This window comes from Pteropus vampyrus, unplaced genomic scaffold (assembly GCF_000151845.1).
Source record: "Pteropus vampyrus isolate Shadow unplaced genomic scaffold, Pvam_2.0 Scaffold195, whole genome shotgun sequence".
NCBI classification, from domain to species: domain Eukaryota; kingdom Metazoa; phylum Chordata; class Mammalia; order Chiroptera; family Pteropodidae; genus Pteropus; species Pteropus vampyrus.
This window is the reverse complement of record NW_011888976.1, coordinates 1,521,630-1,533,478: the sequence shown is the minus strand read 5'-3', so window position 1 is coordinate 1,533,478 and position 11,849 is coordinate 1,521,630. Positions and strand designations below refer to the sequence as shown.

Below are 11,849 nucleotides of genomic sequence, written 5' to 3'. Positions count from 1 at the left end.
TGTGCATGAGTTTTGTAACAACTAATTTAGGGGATAATTTTGAAAAGTAAAATATCAGCGTCATTTGGGTTGTTGGATTATTTCCTATTATAGACCACAGACCAGAACTTCAAGCAGTATCGTGTAAAAACCTAATTATAAGATCAAATATAATTTTAGGACATTAATAACTAACTAATCTATTTATAGGATTGTATGTCCTTTTATTGTAAATTATATGTGTAAAACATCCCAATAAATTATATGTGTAAAATGTCTCAAAGAATTCTTTGATGGATGTGATTCAATCCTACCTTGCCTTCCATAAAATTAACCAGCTGGCCAAAGTTTTTACTATGCTACTCACAAGGGAGTCTCTAGTAACCCCCGAGGCAGTCTTTCTGAACAAGCCTCATTTCCTGTATAAAAGGAACTGAGTTTGGTCAACTGTGCAGAACTTAGGCTGATTAAACTTAAATTGGTTATCAAAGGAGACTATAATTCTGCAGCTTTAGAGATGTTTTAAAATAGGAAATACAATCATCTTTTTGGATGAGCAGAGCATACCGTAACCTAAAGATAAAGGATCCTAATAGAAGGCCTTTTAAGATTCTTTCTAGTTTTCTACTTTGACTAAACTGCTTCTCCATCCAATCAAATGTCAACTTGTTTTTGTTGTTTCATTATTTAATCAGCTGAGCCTGGTAAGAATTCCTTGCCCCTCTCTGAAAATATAATAGCCTCTTTAGAATCCTTTACAAAAATAGTTTAGATGCATATAACATACAAAGAAGGAAACCATTTAACTTGATGATAATACCCTGCCCAAATAATTCAGATACTTAATAGAATTTTTCACTGAAATTATTTGGTTTGGCCAAGTTAACTGGCCAAATCCCTTCAGTTACACCATATAATTACTCTTGTCTCATACTTTATTTTCACTTGTCACTTTCTTCTGATTCTTATCAATTGTCACTACCTTGTTTCTCATTCACATATAGCCTAAATCACAATTCAACCAAAAAGGTCACTTACCTTGAAAGTCTTCCTTTGGAGCCAGGCTGCATGACCGCTGTGCTGCCAGAGGGAAAAAGAAAGGACAGACTCGGGTTGCTGGGATTTGTAGATGCTGGGTGCAGCTAACTCACTCCATACCACCTTTCAAAAACTAAAGATCTCTTCTAGAGGATGACTAGTTGATAATCTAAGGGGAGACCTTTTATTCAAAGCTTAATACTGCATTTGGATTTGTTCCACTGTATCTGGATTTGTTCCAGTGTATCTTTGGAACCAGGAAACTAATAATCTTTAATAATCTTTACTTAGCATTTCTTAAATTTCTTGAATGAAAATGGGATGGAACGGTGGGATCAATGGCTAGATTTTTAGGAGACAATAGTGACTTTTCCATTTTCTCTGAATACTGATGAAACTCTCATAACTCTACAGAGAAATAAACGAGGCAGTATGAGGTTGGGTAAAATGGACAAAGAGGCAGGAGTTCTCATCTGGACCAGGTTCTGGAAGTAGAGCTTCATTCACTTTTCTCTATTTAGAGGCCGAAGAAACTTTTTTTTAAAAAACTTTTTCACTAAACAGAAATGCTAATCAGTTACCAACATCATTAATCAGTGTATCAGGGTTTTTAAAAGATGTTTCATTTGCGATTTAAAAGAAACATGAAAATCTAAATGGTGGCGAGTCAGTCTTTTAAAGGCCAGGTAAGAATTGATGAATTGACAACAAAGTCACATGTTTTAAGCTGAATATACTGACTATCCATATGTCCAGAAAAATAACTTCGAGTCTGTTGTCCACAAATTTACCGGAAAGCCCTGTTAATGACACAACTTTGGACCTCACAGACATCTGAGTTTGCCTGCAGCATTTTGCTGGAGCGGGGAGACTGGACGCTTCCGGCAGGGTTCGAAAGGTTATAGTTTGGGAAGTTAAAGAAAGGCGCCAGCAGTAGGGCCTTTCCCACGACCTCCAGTGGAAAATGTTAAGGGAGAAATAAAACCGGCTCAAATTCCCCAGTGTGGTCCTCACTCGAGGTTGTGGTTACCCGAGACGCGCGGTGGTGGGTCCCTTACGATTTACATACAAACGCGCGAGCACAAAATATGAGCTCGCCGGGCGCAGGCAGCGCCGCCTCCGCTGCAGCGCCGCCTCCGCTCCCTCTGAGGCCCGCGTTTGCCGCAGAGCCCCGCGAGGCGAAGGCACCTCCCGGCCAGCCCCGCCGCGCTGACGGGCGTCTCCGCGAGCCAATGAGTGCGCCGGGAGGCGGGATTTCCCGCCTGGTCTCACCGCGCCTAGCGAGGGCAGCGAGGGCGGTGCAGGCGGGGACCGCGGCAGCCCCTGCGAGAGAGAGTGGGTTGGGGTTAGCTGCTGCGGGCAGCTCGGCGTGGGGAGTTGTGGGCGGCCGCCGCCCTCCCTCCTCTACGATGCCGGGGATCGACAAGCTGCCCATCGAAGAGACGCTGGAGGACAGCCCGCAGGTGAGGCGGCGGTGCGTGCCGAGGGAAGGAGCGGGGCGGGCCGACCCCAGGCCTGCGGCCGCGGTGGCCGCAGGTGCTCGCTCTGACCCCGGTGGGCGTCGCAGCCCAGTGCTCCCGCCCTTCGCGGGCCACGCCCGGAGCCACCGAGGCCCGGCCGCCCGCTCGCGGCCCTCGTGGGCCTTCGCCGCTAGGCCGAGAGCTGCGCGCGGGGTCCGGGACGTCGGCAGGCGGCGACCGAGCCGCCGTCGCCTTCGCTCGTGGGCCCGGTGGTTCACGTACGCTCGCGGGGCTCCCTTTTATGTAACTAAGGTGCGATTTTTATCGCCGTGATGTGAGGTGACATCCCGATCCTGGAATTTAATCTCCGAAAATCTCTTCGGAGAAAATGCAGAACGAGAAAGAATCCGGTAGACTTAACGATTTCTGAGCAAGCTAGAGAAGGGAATAGATAGTTTTCTTCGGGAGGTGCTGAAAAAGTGTTCATTTCCTCCTATGGAAAGTCGTCGGCGAAGCCCATTTTGTATCTTGGAACCTAACCTCCCTGCCAAGTGTGCCCAGTGTCGTGTCCGTGACTAGACGCTGTCACTCGAGCTCTGCACAGCGTGTGATGGACGGCGCCTTCGCGGCTCCATCACCGCTGCGCCCCTCCTTGCAGACTTGAATCTAATAAACTCATCAAAATAAAAGCCCTGTGTTCTGTTTTGTGCGTTAGGGATAATGATGATGATGATGATGTGATTGCTTTAGCGTAAAACAATCTGGGGAAAACTATTTGTTATGTCTTCAGTACAGAAGAATGAAATCAGCAATATTAAAAACATGTTGGTGGGGGCCGTAATATGCATAGAGAAGCTTCATCCTTATACAATAATTTAAGTGATTTAAGACCGTTTTGCTGGTTGGCTACCACTTAGAATGAAGAAAATGTTCCGAAATGTTTTTCGTTTAGGACTACAGTTACATGTATTTCATGTAATTTGACAGTTTAATATAATCCAAAAGAACAGAAGGGGCTAAATCCCCCTTTCCAGGCTGGCTGGTTTGTCACGGATTTTGTGCCAATTTTAATTGCCAAGTTGAGATTGGGCTCCAATTGTGGAATTGATTTCTTTTTCACGCTGAAAGTTATCTTCACAGGCCGGTTGCCTGCTGGTAATGTACTCTTATCAGCCTATACTGACAAAAGAGAAACCACATCTTAGCTTATATGACTGCCAGAATAGCCAGCACAAACGCTTAATGATTTTTTCATATAAAAGTTATTAGCTATATTTGTTTCAGACTTTTTGCAAAAATTTTATGATGTGTAGGTCAGGTGCACTTTGTCCTTTTTTAGTATGTAAGACTCAGCATTGCCTTACCTTTCTTCTCTTATCTGGCCTGGTTTTTATAGCTCATAAAGGCTATACACAGCTCAAAATCGGTTGTATGTGCCCTAGCCATGACTTGTGAGGAAGATATAATCTCTTGACTGATCTAATTTCTTGAAGTTTTCACACAATTACTTTACAACCTGAGCATTAGTTTTTTCCTTTTTTTTTTTTTACAAGCATGTGCTATTAGTTTTACAGTTATTTTTAACGAAGAAGCTACATTGTATTTCGATTTCTAGAAGTAATAATTTTGAGTAGATAATATTTATTTGGGAAAATTAGTTGGGGACAACAGGTTTAGAAAAGGAAGACACTTGGAAGTAATCCTTAGGGAGAACCTGTAGCAGAATGGAAAGCCGTGGATCTGGAACTCAGGATACAAGAGTTTTAACCCATTTCCCATTTAGGAAAAAAAAAGTGCAGCTTGCTGCCAGCGTTAATTTAATTTTACAAGCATGTGCTAACACGCTCTTTGAGGTTGAAGCAAATCTGACTGGTTTTCAGTGTGAAAATATAATACAAAAACTGTTCTTGAAGTTATTTCTAAACAGAACTTGTCTCTAATCCTAATGTAATAAATGTGTACATAAATTGGACTCACCAAATTAATCTTTGGCTAACAACTGTTTGAGAGTGATGTTAACATCACATAGGAATGCTACGTTTTCTAGGATTTGACATTTTCAGCGATTAAGAATTACTATATTTCGTAAATGGAAATACCACTACTAACAACAATGGTATAAATAGAATGACGTTGTTTCCAAGGACTATCGATATACTAGAGTGAAACGAAAATAATAAAACGAGCTATTTCATGGCAGACTTTGGGGGTAAGGTTAAGACTGTAATCTGCGAGTTGCTGCGGGTGCCTGCAAGTATTCTTGGGGCAAATGGTAAATGGCTTAATCTCTTCTGCTTTAGGGCAAGTCACTCAACTTCTCTGAACCACAGCTATTATATATAGTAAATGTTTTTATTTTTGTACCTGATTATAAAAATAGTTATATGCTTCAGAAAAATTGGAAGTATGGAAAAGAAAGCATAGTTACCTGCCATACACCCGCAGCAAAGCCTGTTAACAATTTGCTTTCTTTTTTCCTAGTTCTTTTCTCTTATACATTTTAATGTAATTGAGATTATTTTGTGCATAATAATTTTTATTTGGCTTTAACTCAACATTATAGCTTAAATATCTTCACATATTATTACATTTTGAATAAAAGCATTTAAAGGCTGCACATTTCCTTAACTGACTTAACTCTTGTCCTATTGGACTTTTAGAGTTTTTCTCAAATTTTGCTTATGTATATAGGGCTGACATTCATGCTTTGGGGCACAAATATTTGTTCACATTTGGACTGTTTATCTAGCATAGAGTCCAAGAAGTTAAGTATGGAAACTTTTAAAGCTCCCGATATAAACGAATTTTTATTAGATCATTTGACTTTAATTATTTTTATATAGCCTGCCAGTTGCTATGTAAAAAAGAGCCTGGGAGTTATGAAAGACTATCCTGAATTAACAGTTATACTTTTTTAGTTTGATTTATAGTATCTAAATAGTATTAATGTAGGAGAGAATTTGCAAGTTCAAATCCAGCTGAGCCAATATAAAGCTTTTTAGAATTATCTTGCCCAAACCATTCTGCAAAAGATCATCTGTTGAGGCAAAAATCTTAAATCTAAACTGGATACCTTGTTCATGCTTATAAATTGTTTTGAAAATCAGAAACAAAATGAAACTTCCTAATTAGTATGAACAGATATGATCTTTTAAAAAAATTGATTTTATGTGTAGATAAATACCAGTGATTCATCCATGCTAGTACTTTGAAGACAAACTCTAATCTCAAATGGAGGCATTTTTCTTTGGCATAATATGAAATACTCATAGATTAAGATTATGACACATACATTTCTCCCTCCCCCATTTTAACATCTCTGTTAATGCAGATGTCTCTTACAGTTGATGGTGTTTTACTTGTAATTGCCTGCAAATATACACACTTGGTTTTCTCCTAGTGGCATGACTAACCAAGTGCAAAGTCAGTGTTCAGCTAGTCAATCAATTTAACAACCACTTGAAGGATTATCAGTCCTGACCTGGTGAAATGAAGTAAGTGCCACCATCAAAACTTGCTAAATGGGTATTCAGTAGCAGTGGTTTGTAAGAAAATATAATGAAATCAGCAATATTAAAAACATGTTGGTGGGGGCCGTAATATGCATAGAGAAGCTTCATCCTTATACAATAATTTAAGTGATTTAAGACCGTTTTGCTGGTTGGCTACCACTTAGAATGAAGAAAATGTTCCGAAATGTTTTTCGTTTAGGACTACAGTTACATGTATTTCATGTAATTTGACAGTTTAATATAACCCAAAAGAACAGAAGGGGCTAAATCCCCCTTTCCAGGCTGGCTGGTTTGTCACGGATTTTGTGCCAATTTTAATTGCCAAGTTGAGATTGGGCTCCAATTGTGGAATTGATTTCTTTTTCACGCTGAAAGTTATCTTCACAGGCCGGTTGCCTGCTGGTAATGTACTCTTATCAGCCTATACTGACAAAAGAGAAACCACATCTTAGCTTATATGACTGCCAGAATAGCCAGCACAAACGCTTAATGATTTTTTCATATAAAAGTTATTAGCTATATTTGTTTCAGACTTTTTGCAAAAATTTTATGATGTGTAGGTCAGGTGCACTTTGTCCTTTTTTAGTATGTAAGACTCAGCATTGCCTTACCTTTCTTCTCTTATCTGGCCTGGTTTTTATAGCTCATAAAGGCTATACACAGCTCAAAATCGGTTGTATGTGCCCTAGCCATGACTTGTGAGGAAGATATAATCTCTTGACTGATCTAATTTCTTGAAGTTTTCACACAATTACTTTACAACCTGAGCATTAGTTTTTTCCTTTTTTTTTTTTTACAAGCATGTGCTATTAGTTTTACAGTTATTTTTAACGAAGAAGCTACATTGTATTTCGATTTCTAGAAGTAATAATTTTGAGTAGATAATATTTATTTGGGAAAATTAGTTGGGGACAACAGGTTTAGAAAAGGAAGACACTTGGAAGTAATCCTTAGGGAGAACCTGTAGCAGAATGGAAAGCCGTGGATCTGGAACTCAGGATACAAGAGTTTTAACCCATTTCCCATTTAGGAAAAAAAAAGTGCAGCTTGCTGCCAGCGTTAATTTAATTTTACAAGCATGTGCTAACACGCTCTTTGAGGTTGAAGCAAATCTGACTGGTTTTCAGTGTGAAAATATAATACAAAAACTGTTCTTGAAGTTATTTCTAAACAGAACTTGTCTCTAATCCTAATGTAATAAATGTGTACATAAATTGGACTCACCAAATTAATCTTTGGCTAACAACTGTTTGAGAGTGATGTTAACATCACATAGGAATGCTACGTTTTCTAGGATTTGACATTTTCAGCGATTAAGAATTACTATATTTCGTAAATGGAAATACCACTACTAACAACAATGGTATAAATAGAATGACGTTGTTTCCAAGGACTATCGATATACTAGAGTGAAACGAAAATAATAAAACGAGCTATTTCATGGCAGACTTTGGGGGTAAGGTTAAGACTGTAATCTGCGAGTTGCTGCGGGTGCCTGCAAGTATTCTTGGGGCAAATGGTAAATGGCTTAATCTCTTCTGCTTTAGGGCAAGTCACTCAACTTCTCTGAACCACAGCTATTATATATAGTAAATGTTTTTATTTTTGTACCTGATTATAAAAATAGTTATATGCTTCAGAAAAATTGGAAGTATGGAAAAGAAAGCATAGTTACCTGCCATACACCCGCAGCAAAGCCTGTTAACAATTTGCTTTCTTTTTTCCTAGTTCTTTTCTCTTATACATTTTAATGTAATTGAGATTATTTTGTGCATAATAATTTTTATTTGGCTTTAACTCAACATTATAGCTTAAATATCTTCACATATTATTACATTTTGAATAAAAGCATTTAAAGGCTGCACATTTCCTTAACTGACTTAACTCTTGTCCTATTGGACTTTTAGAGTTTTTCTCAAATTTTGCTTATGTATATAGGGCTGACATTCATGCTTTGGGGCACAAATATTTGTTCACATTTGGACTGTTTATCTAGCATAGAGTCCAAGAAGTTAAGTATGGAAACTTTTAAAGCTCCCGATATAAACGAATTTTTATTAGATCATTTGACTTTAATTATTTTTATATAGCCTGCCAGTTGCTATGTAAAAAAGAGCCTGGGAGTTATGAAAGACTATCCTGAATTAACAGTTATACTTTTTTAGTTTGATTTATAGTATCTAAATAGTATTAATGTAGGAGAGAATTTGCAAGTTCAAATCCAGCTGAGCAAATATAAAGCTTTTTAGAATTATCTTGCCCAAACCATTCTGCAAAAGATCATCTGTTGAGGCAAAAATCTTAAGACTAAACTGGATACCTTGTTCATGCTTATAAATTGTTTTGAAAATCAGAAACAAAATGAAACTTCCTAATTAGTATGAACAGATATGATCTTTTAAAAAAATTGATTTTATGTGTAGATAAATACCAGTGATTCATCCATGCTAGTACTTTGAAGACAAACTCTAATCTCAAATGGAGGCATTTTTCTTTGGCATAATATGAAATACTCATAGATTAAGATTATGACACATACATTTCTCCCTCCCCCATTTTAACATCTCTGTTAATGCAGATGTCTCTTACAGTTGATGGTGTTTTACTTGTAATTGCCTGCAAATATACACACTTGGTTTTCTCCTAGTGGCATGACTAACCAAGTGCAAAGTCAGTGTTCAGCTAGTCAATCAATTTAACAACCACTTGAAGGATTATCAGTCCTGACCTGGTGAAATGAAGTAAGTGCCACCATCAAAACTTGCTAAATGGGTATTCAGTAGCAGTGGTTTGTAAGAAAATATTGGGGATAAAAGTGGAGTTCTTCTAAGAAATATTTGTCACCTCAATGCACAGAATAATATTGGATGAGAAAACATGGAGATTGATGACTCTTCGGTCAAAAAGTAACACAAGAGTTGAACTCTGAAGAAATTCTGGGATGTTAAATTTCTGCTGCTTGTGTTTTCCTTTTTTATACATATATGAGTGTTATACATAAAATTCTGTCTAAAGGTCTGTTACCATAATTTAAAAATTTCAAGACATAAGAAAACTTTAAATCATAGCTTCATTGCCAGCATAGTTTTGTTTTGTTTTGTTTTAGTAGTATATAAAAATGGTGCCATCATAGATTCAGTGAAATGGTACCATATTGATTGTATTTTTGTAAGCTGCTAACGTCAGTCATTATTATAGTGTTAAACTTGATATTATTGGTTTTAAACCTTTTTTGGTCTAAGATCTTTTTAATTTAATTCTACTACAGGTTTTTGCATAAGTGTAATCCTTGAATTAGAATAAAAATTTGGGGGTAGGAAAAAAACTTAAGTGGCAGATTTTTCTTAAAAAAAGGCTTATTAGCCAAACAAGATTTCTTGATGCTTTCTTTTTCACATCTTAAAATAACACTTTGGGGAATAGGAGTGGGGCACTAGAGCTAAACAATAAAAAGATTCTATCAGATCTAAATAAATCTCTGGGGCATGGAGAAGTAGAGGACTGAGAACATGGACTTAATATACTGGCATAATGATTTTGTGCTTTTTTTTTTTTTTTTGAAGCCATTTTGACTTAGCTTCCTCTTCTGAAAATAGGAAGCTAAAGAATAAGTTGATTTTTTAAAACCAAACTTTTAAGGTTGAGACATAAAGTAACTTTCTAGAATAAAAATACAAGATCATCTTTTAGATTTTAAATTGTAGATATATCAATAATTTTTAATATTTTAATTTTTCCCCTGCCTTTGAGATGTGAAAAGTTAGCATGCCTTGCCTTGATATGCTGAGTTTCTTTAACTCTGATCCTTTTTATTGACAATCTTAACATTATAAGTTTTTTCCCCTTAAAGATAATTTTTACATGCTCATTGAAAAAAAAAAAAGCCAAACAATATAGAAATGGAAAATAGAATAAAATGGAATATAGAAGAGGAAAATAACCCCAAATTCTGCACTCAGAAAAACATAGTTAACATTTTATAGGCCATGTTTGGAAGGGGCACTGTGGTATTATTTTGGATGAGGATGGGGAGGGGTTTGACACTACTAGAAGATACCATGGAGAAAAAGAAATAATCATACTAAGCTATCCTGAAATGAGACATTTAAAATGTACATGGAATACCATTAAATTAGTCTTGAACATTTCTGTTGATTTATTACTTTAATTACAGAAGTTTTAATTAATAAAAATATACCTTTCTTGTTCCTTCTAAAATTTGTATGAAGTATTTGGAAAATCCCTCTGTTTTAATGATATGAAATTAAGAACAAAGAATCCCGCTATCTGGCATTACTGTCAAAACAGAAAACAGATTAAAATTCAGAATAATTAGAGCTCTAATATCCTAGAGTTTTTCCTTCCTTTAGAAAAAAATTTCTATCTGATATATAATGGTTAACATAAACTTATTGCTTTTATTTTATACAGACGAGGTCTTTACTGGGTGTATTTGAAGAAGATGCTACAGCTATTTCCAATTATATGAACCAGTTGTATCAAGCTATGCATCGGATTTATGATGCACAGGTAAAAAGCTAAAGGCCGACTTGATGTTTTTTAAAAATGGATCTTTAAGCCTATGAGGACAGAGATAGTATCTTGTTTACTGGTGCCTAGCCCTGTCCAGTGTTCATAGTAATAACACTTGTTGAATGGATGAATGAACATTAAGTATTTTATATTACAGAGCTCACATTTTAGTTACTAATGTTTAGTTCGTAGTACTACAAAAGTGTTGAAGATGGAAGCATCTGCCCCTCTACCCCAAACCCAGTAAGGGCTTTCTTATTGAAACTTACTGATAGTGATCTTCACCTAAGATTTGACTGAAAACACCATATTTACCCTAATCATGCTTTTAGCCTTATGGAATACTCCCCTTTTTTGAGTGAAAATGGTTTGGATTTGAAAATAGTTTGCCTCTATCTAGTTAATAGAAGGTAATAAAAATTAAATGAAGCTCTGTGGCACAGGAGATGAATTTAAGAAAATATGTATGACTAGATTTTTTTGTTGTTGTTGAACAGAAAGAATAATTGAGGGTGTGTTTAGGTAACTTAATTATAAGTCTTAACAACAACCTGGGTTCTGTAATAAACTTTCTTTGGGATTAATTAAGTGTACAAGTTTCATTTTTTTCCCCTTCTAATTTTCTCTCCTTTCTGGACTGACATTTTCATTTTGTACTTAAAAGTTGTTGTGATAGTTGTTTATTTTTTATCCTTGTGATAGGTCTCTCAAGATTTGATTTCTGACCACGGATGTTAATGTATAAAAGAAATGTTATTTTTGTCTTTATATTCATCACTGGAAAAAAAAACCTTTAAATTAGAAAAGTATTTCCTTCATATGACTATGTTGCTACAGTATGACTAGGCTGACCACATTTCGGTTGTATGTTATTAAATGCTTATTATCACAGTCTAGTATCAGCATCTAGAGAGGGATGATCAGTCATCAATGTAGAATCACTTAAGATTTTGCTAAAATAGTACAATTTACTTCTAAGTTTAAAGCTTTAACAATATTTAATTTAATGCTTAGATTTTATTTTTGAAAAAGCACATACTTGAAACACTGCTGAATTCCTTGATGGTATATATTTCATGGTTTAAGTTTCCCTTTAAAGTGCTTTAATGGTAGTTCTCTTTCCAGTAATGTAGTGAGAGGTTTAGAGACCATGTTGAATAGTATTTTTGTTTAGTGATAAAAGTAGTGTAGGTATCTTCTTATCAGTAATACTGTGTTAATTTGAATTTATTTTTTCCTTAGAATGAATTGAGTGCAGCAACACATCTGACTTCAAAACTTTTAAAAGAATATGAAAAACAGGTACTATATATGAAAGTTTTAAAAA

The 11,849-nt window shown here is 36.3% G+C and overlaps 2 protein-coding genes across 2 annotated transcripts in view; one reads left to right on the top strand and one right to left on the bottom strand.

Annotated features, from left to right (window-relative positions):
- Window positions 1–2,126, bottom strand: part of HESX1 (HESX homeobox 1) — a 20,031-nt gene extending 17,905 nt beyond the window's left edge. The window contains exons 1-2 of the mRNA XM_011371795.2: window positions 2,032–2,126; window positions 1,018–1,059 (exon numbers count right to left, since the gene is read on the bottom strand). The gene's annotated coding sequence lies outside the window, so the exon portion shown is untranslated. The remainder of the gene's footprint in view (window positions 1–1,017; window positions 1,060–2,031) is intronic.
- A 149-nt stretch (window positions 2,127–2,275) lies between these two features.
- The window catches only part of APPL1 (adaptor protein, phosphotyrosine interacting with PH domain and leucine zipper 1), a 37,588-nt gene continuing 28,014 nt past the window's right edge, over window positions 2,276–11,849 (top strand). The window contains exons 1-3 of the mRNA XM_011371794.2: window positions 2,276–2,480; window positions 10,421–10,519; window positions 11,765–11,839. Of these exons, the coding sequence (XP_011370096.1) occupies window positions 2,427–2,480; window positions 10,421–10,519; window positions 11,765–11,839 (228 nt within the window). The 5' untranslated portion in view covers window positions 2,276–2,426. The remainder of the gene's footprint in view (window positions 2,481–10,420; window positions 10,520–11,764; window positions 11,840–11,849) is intronic.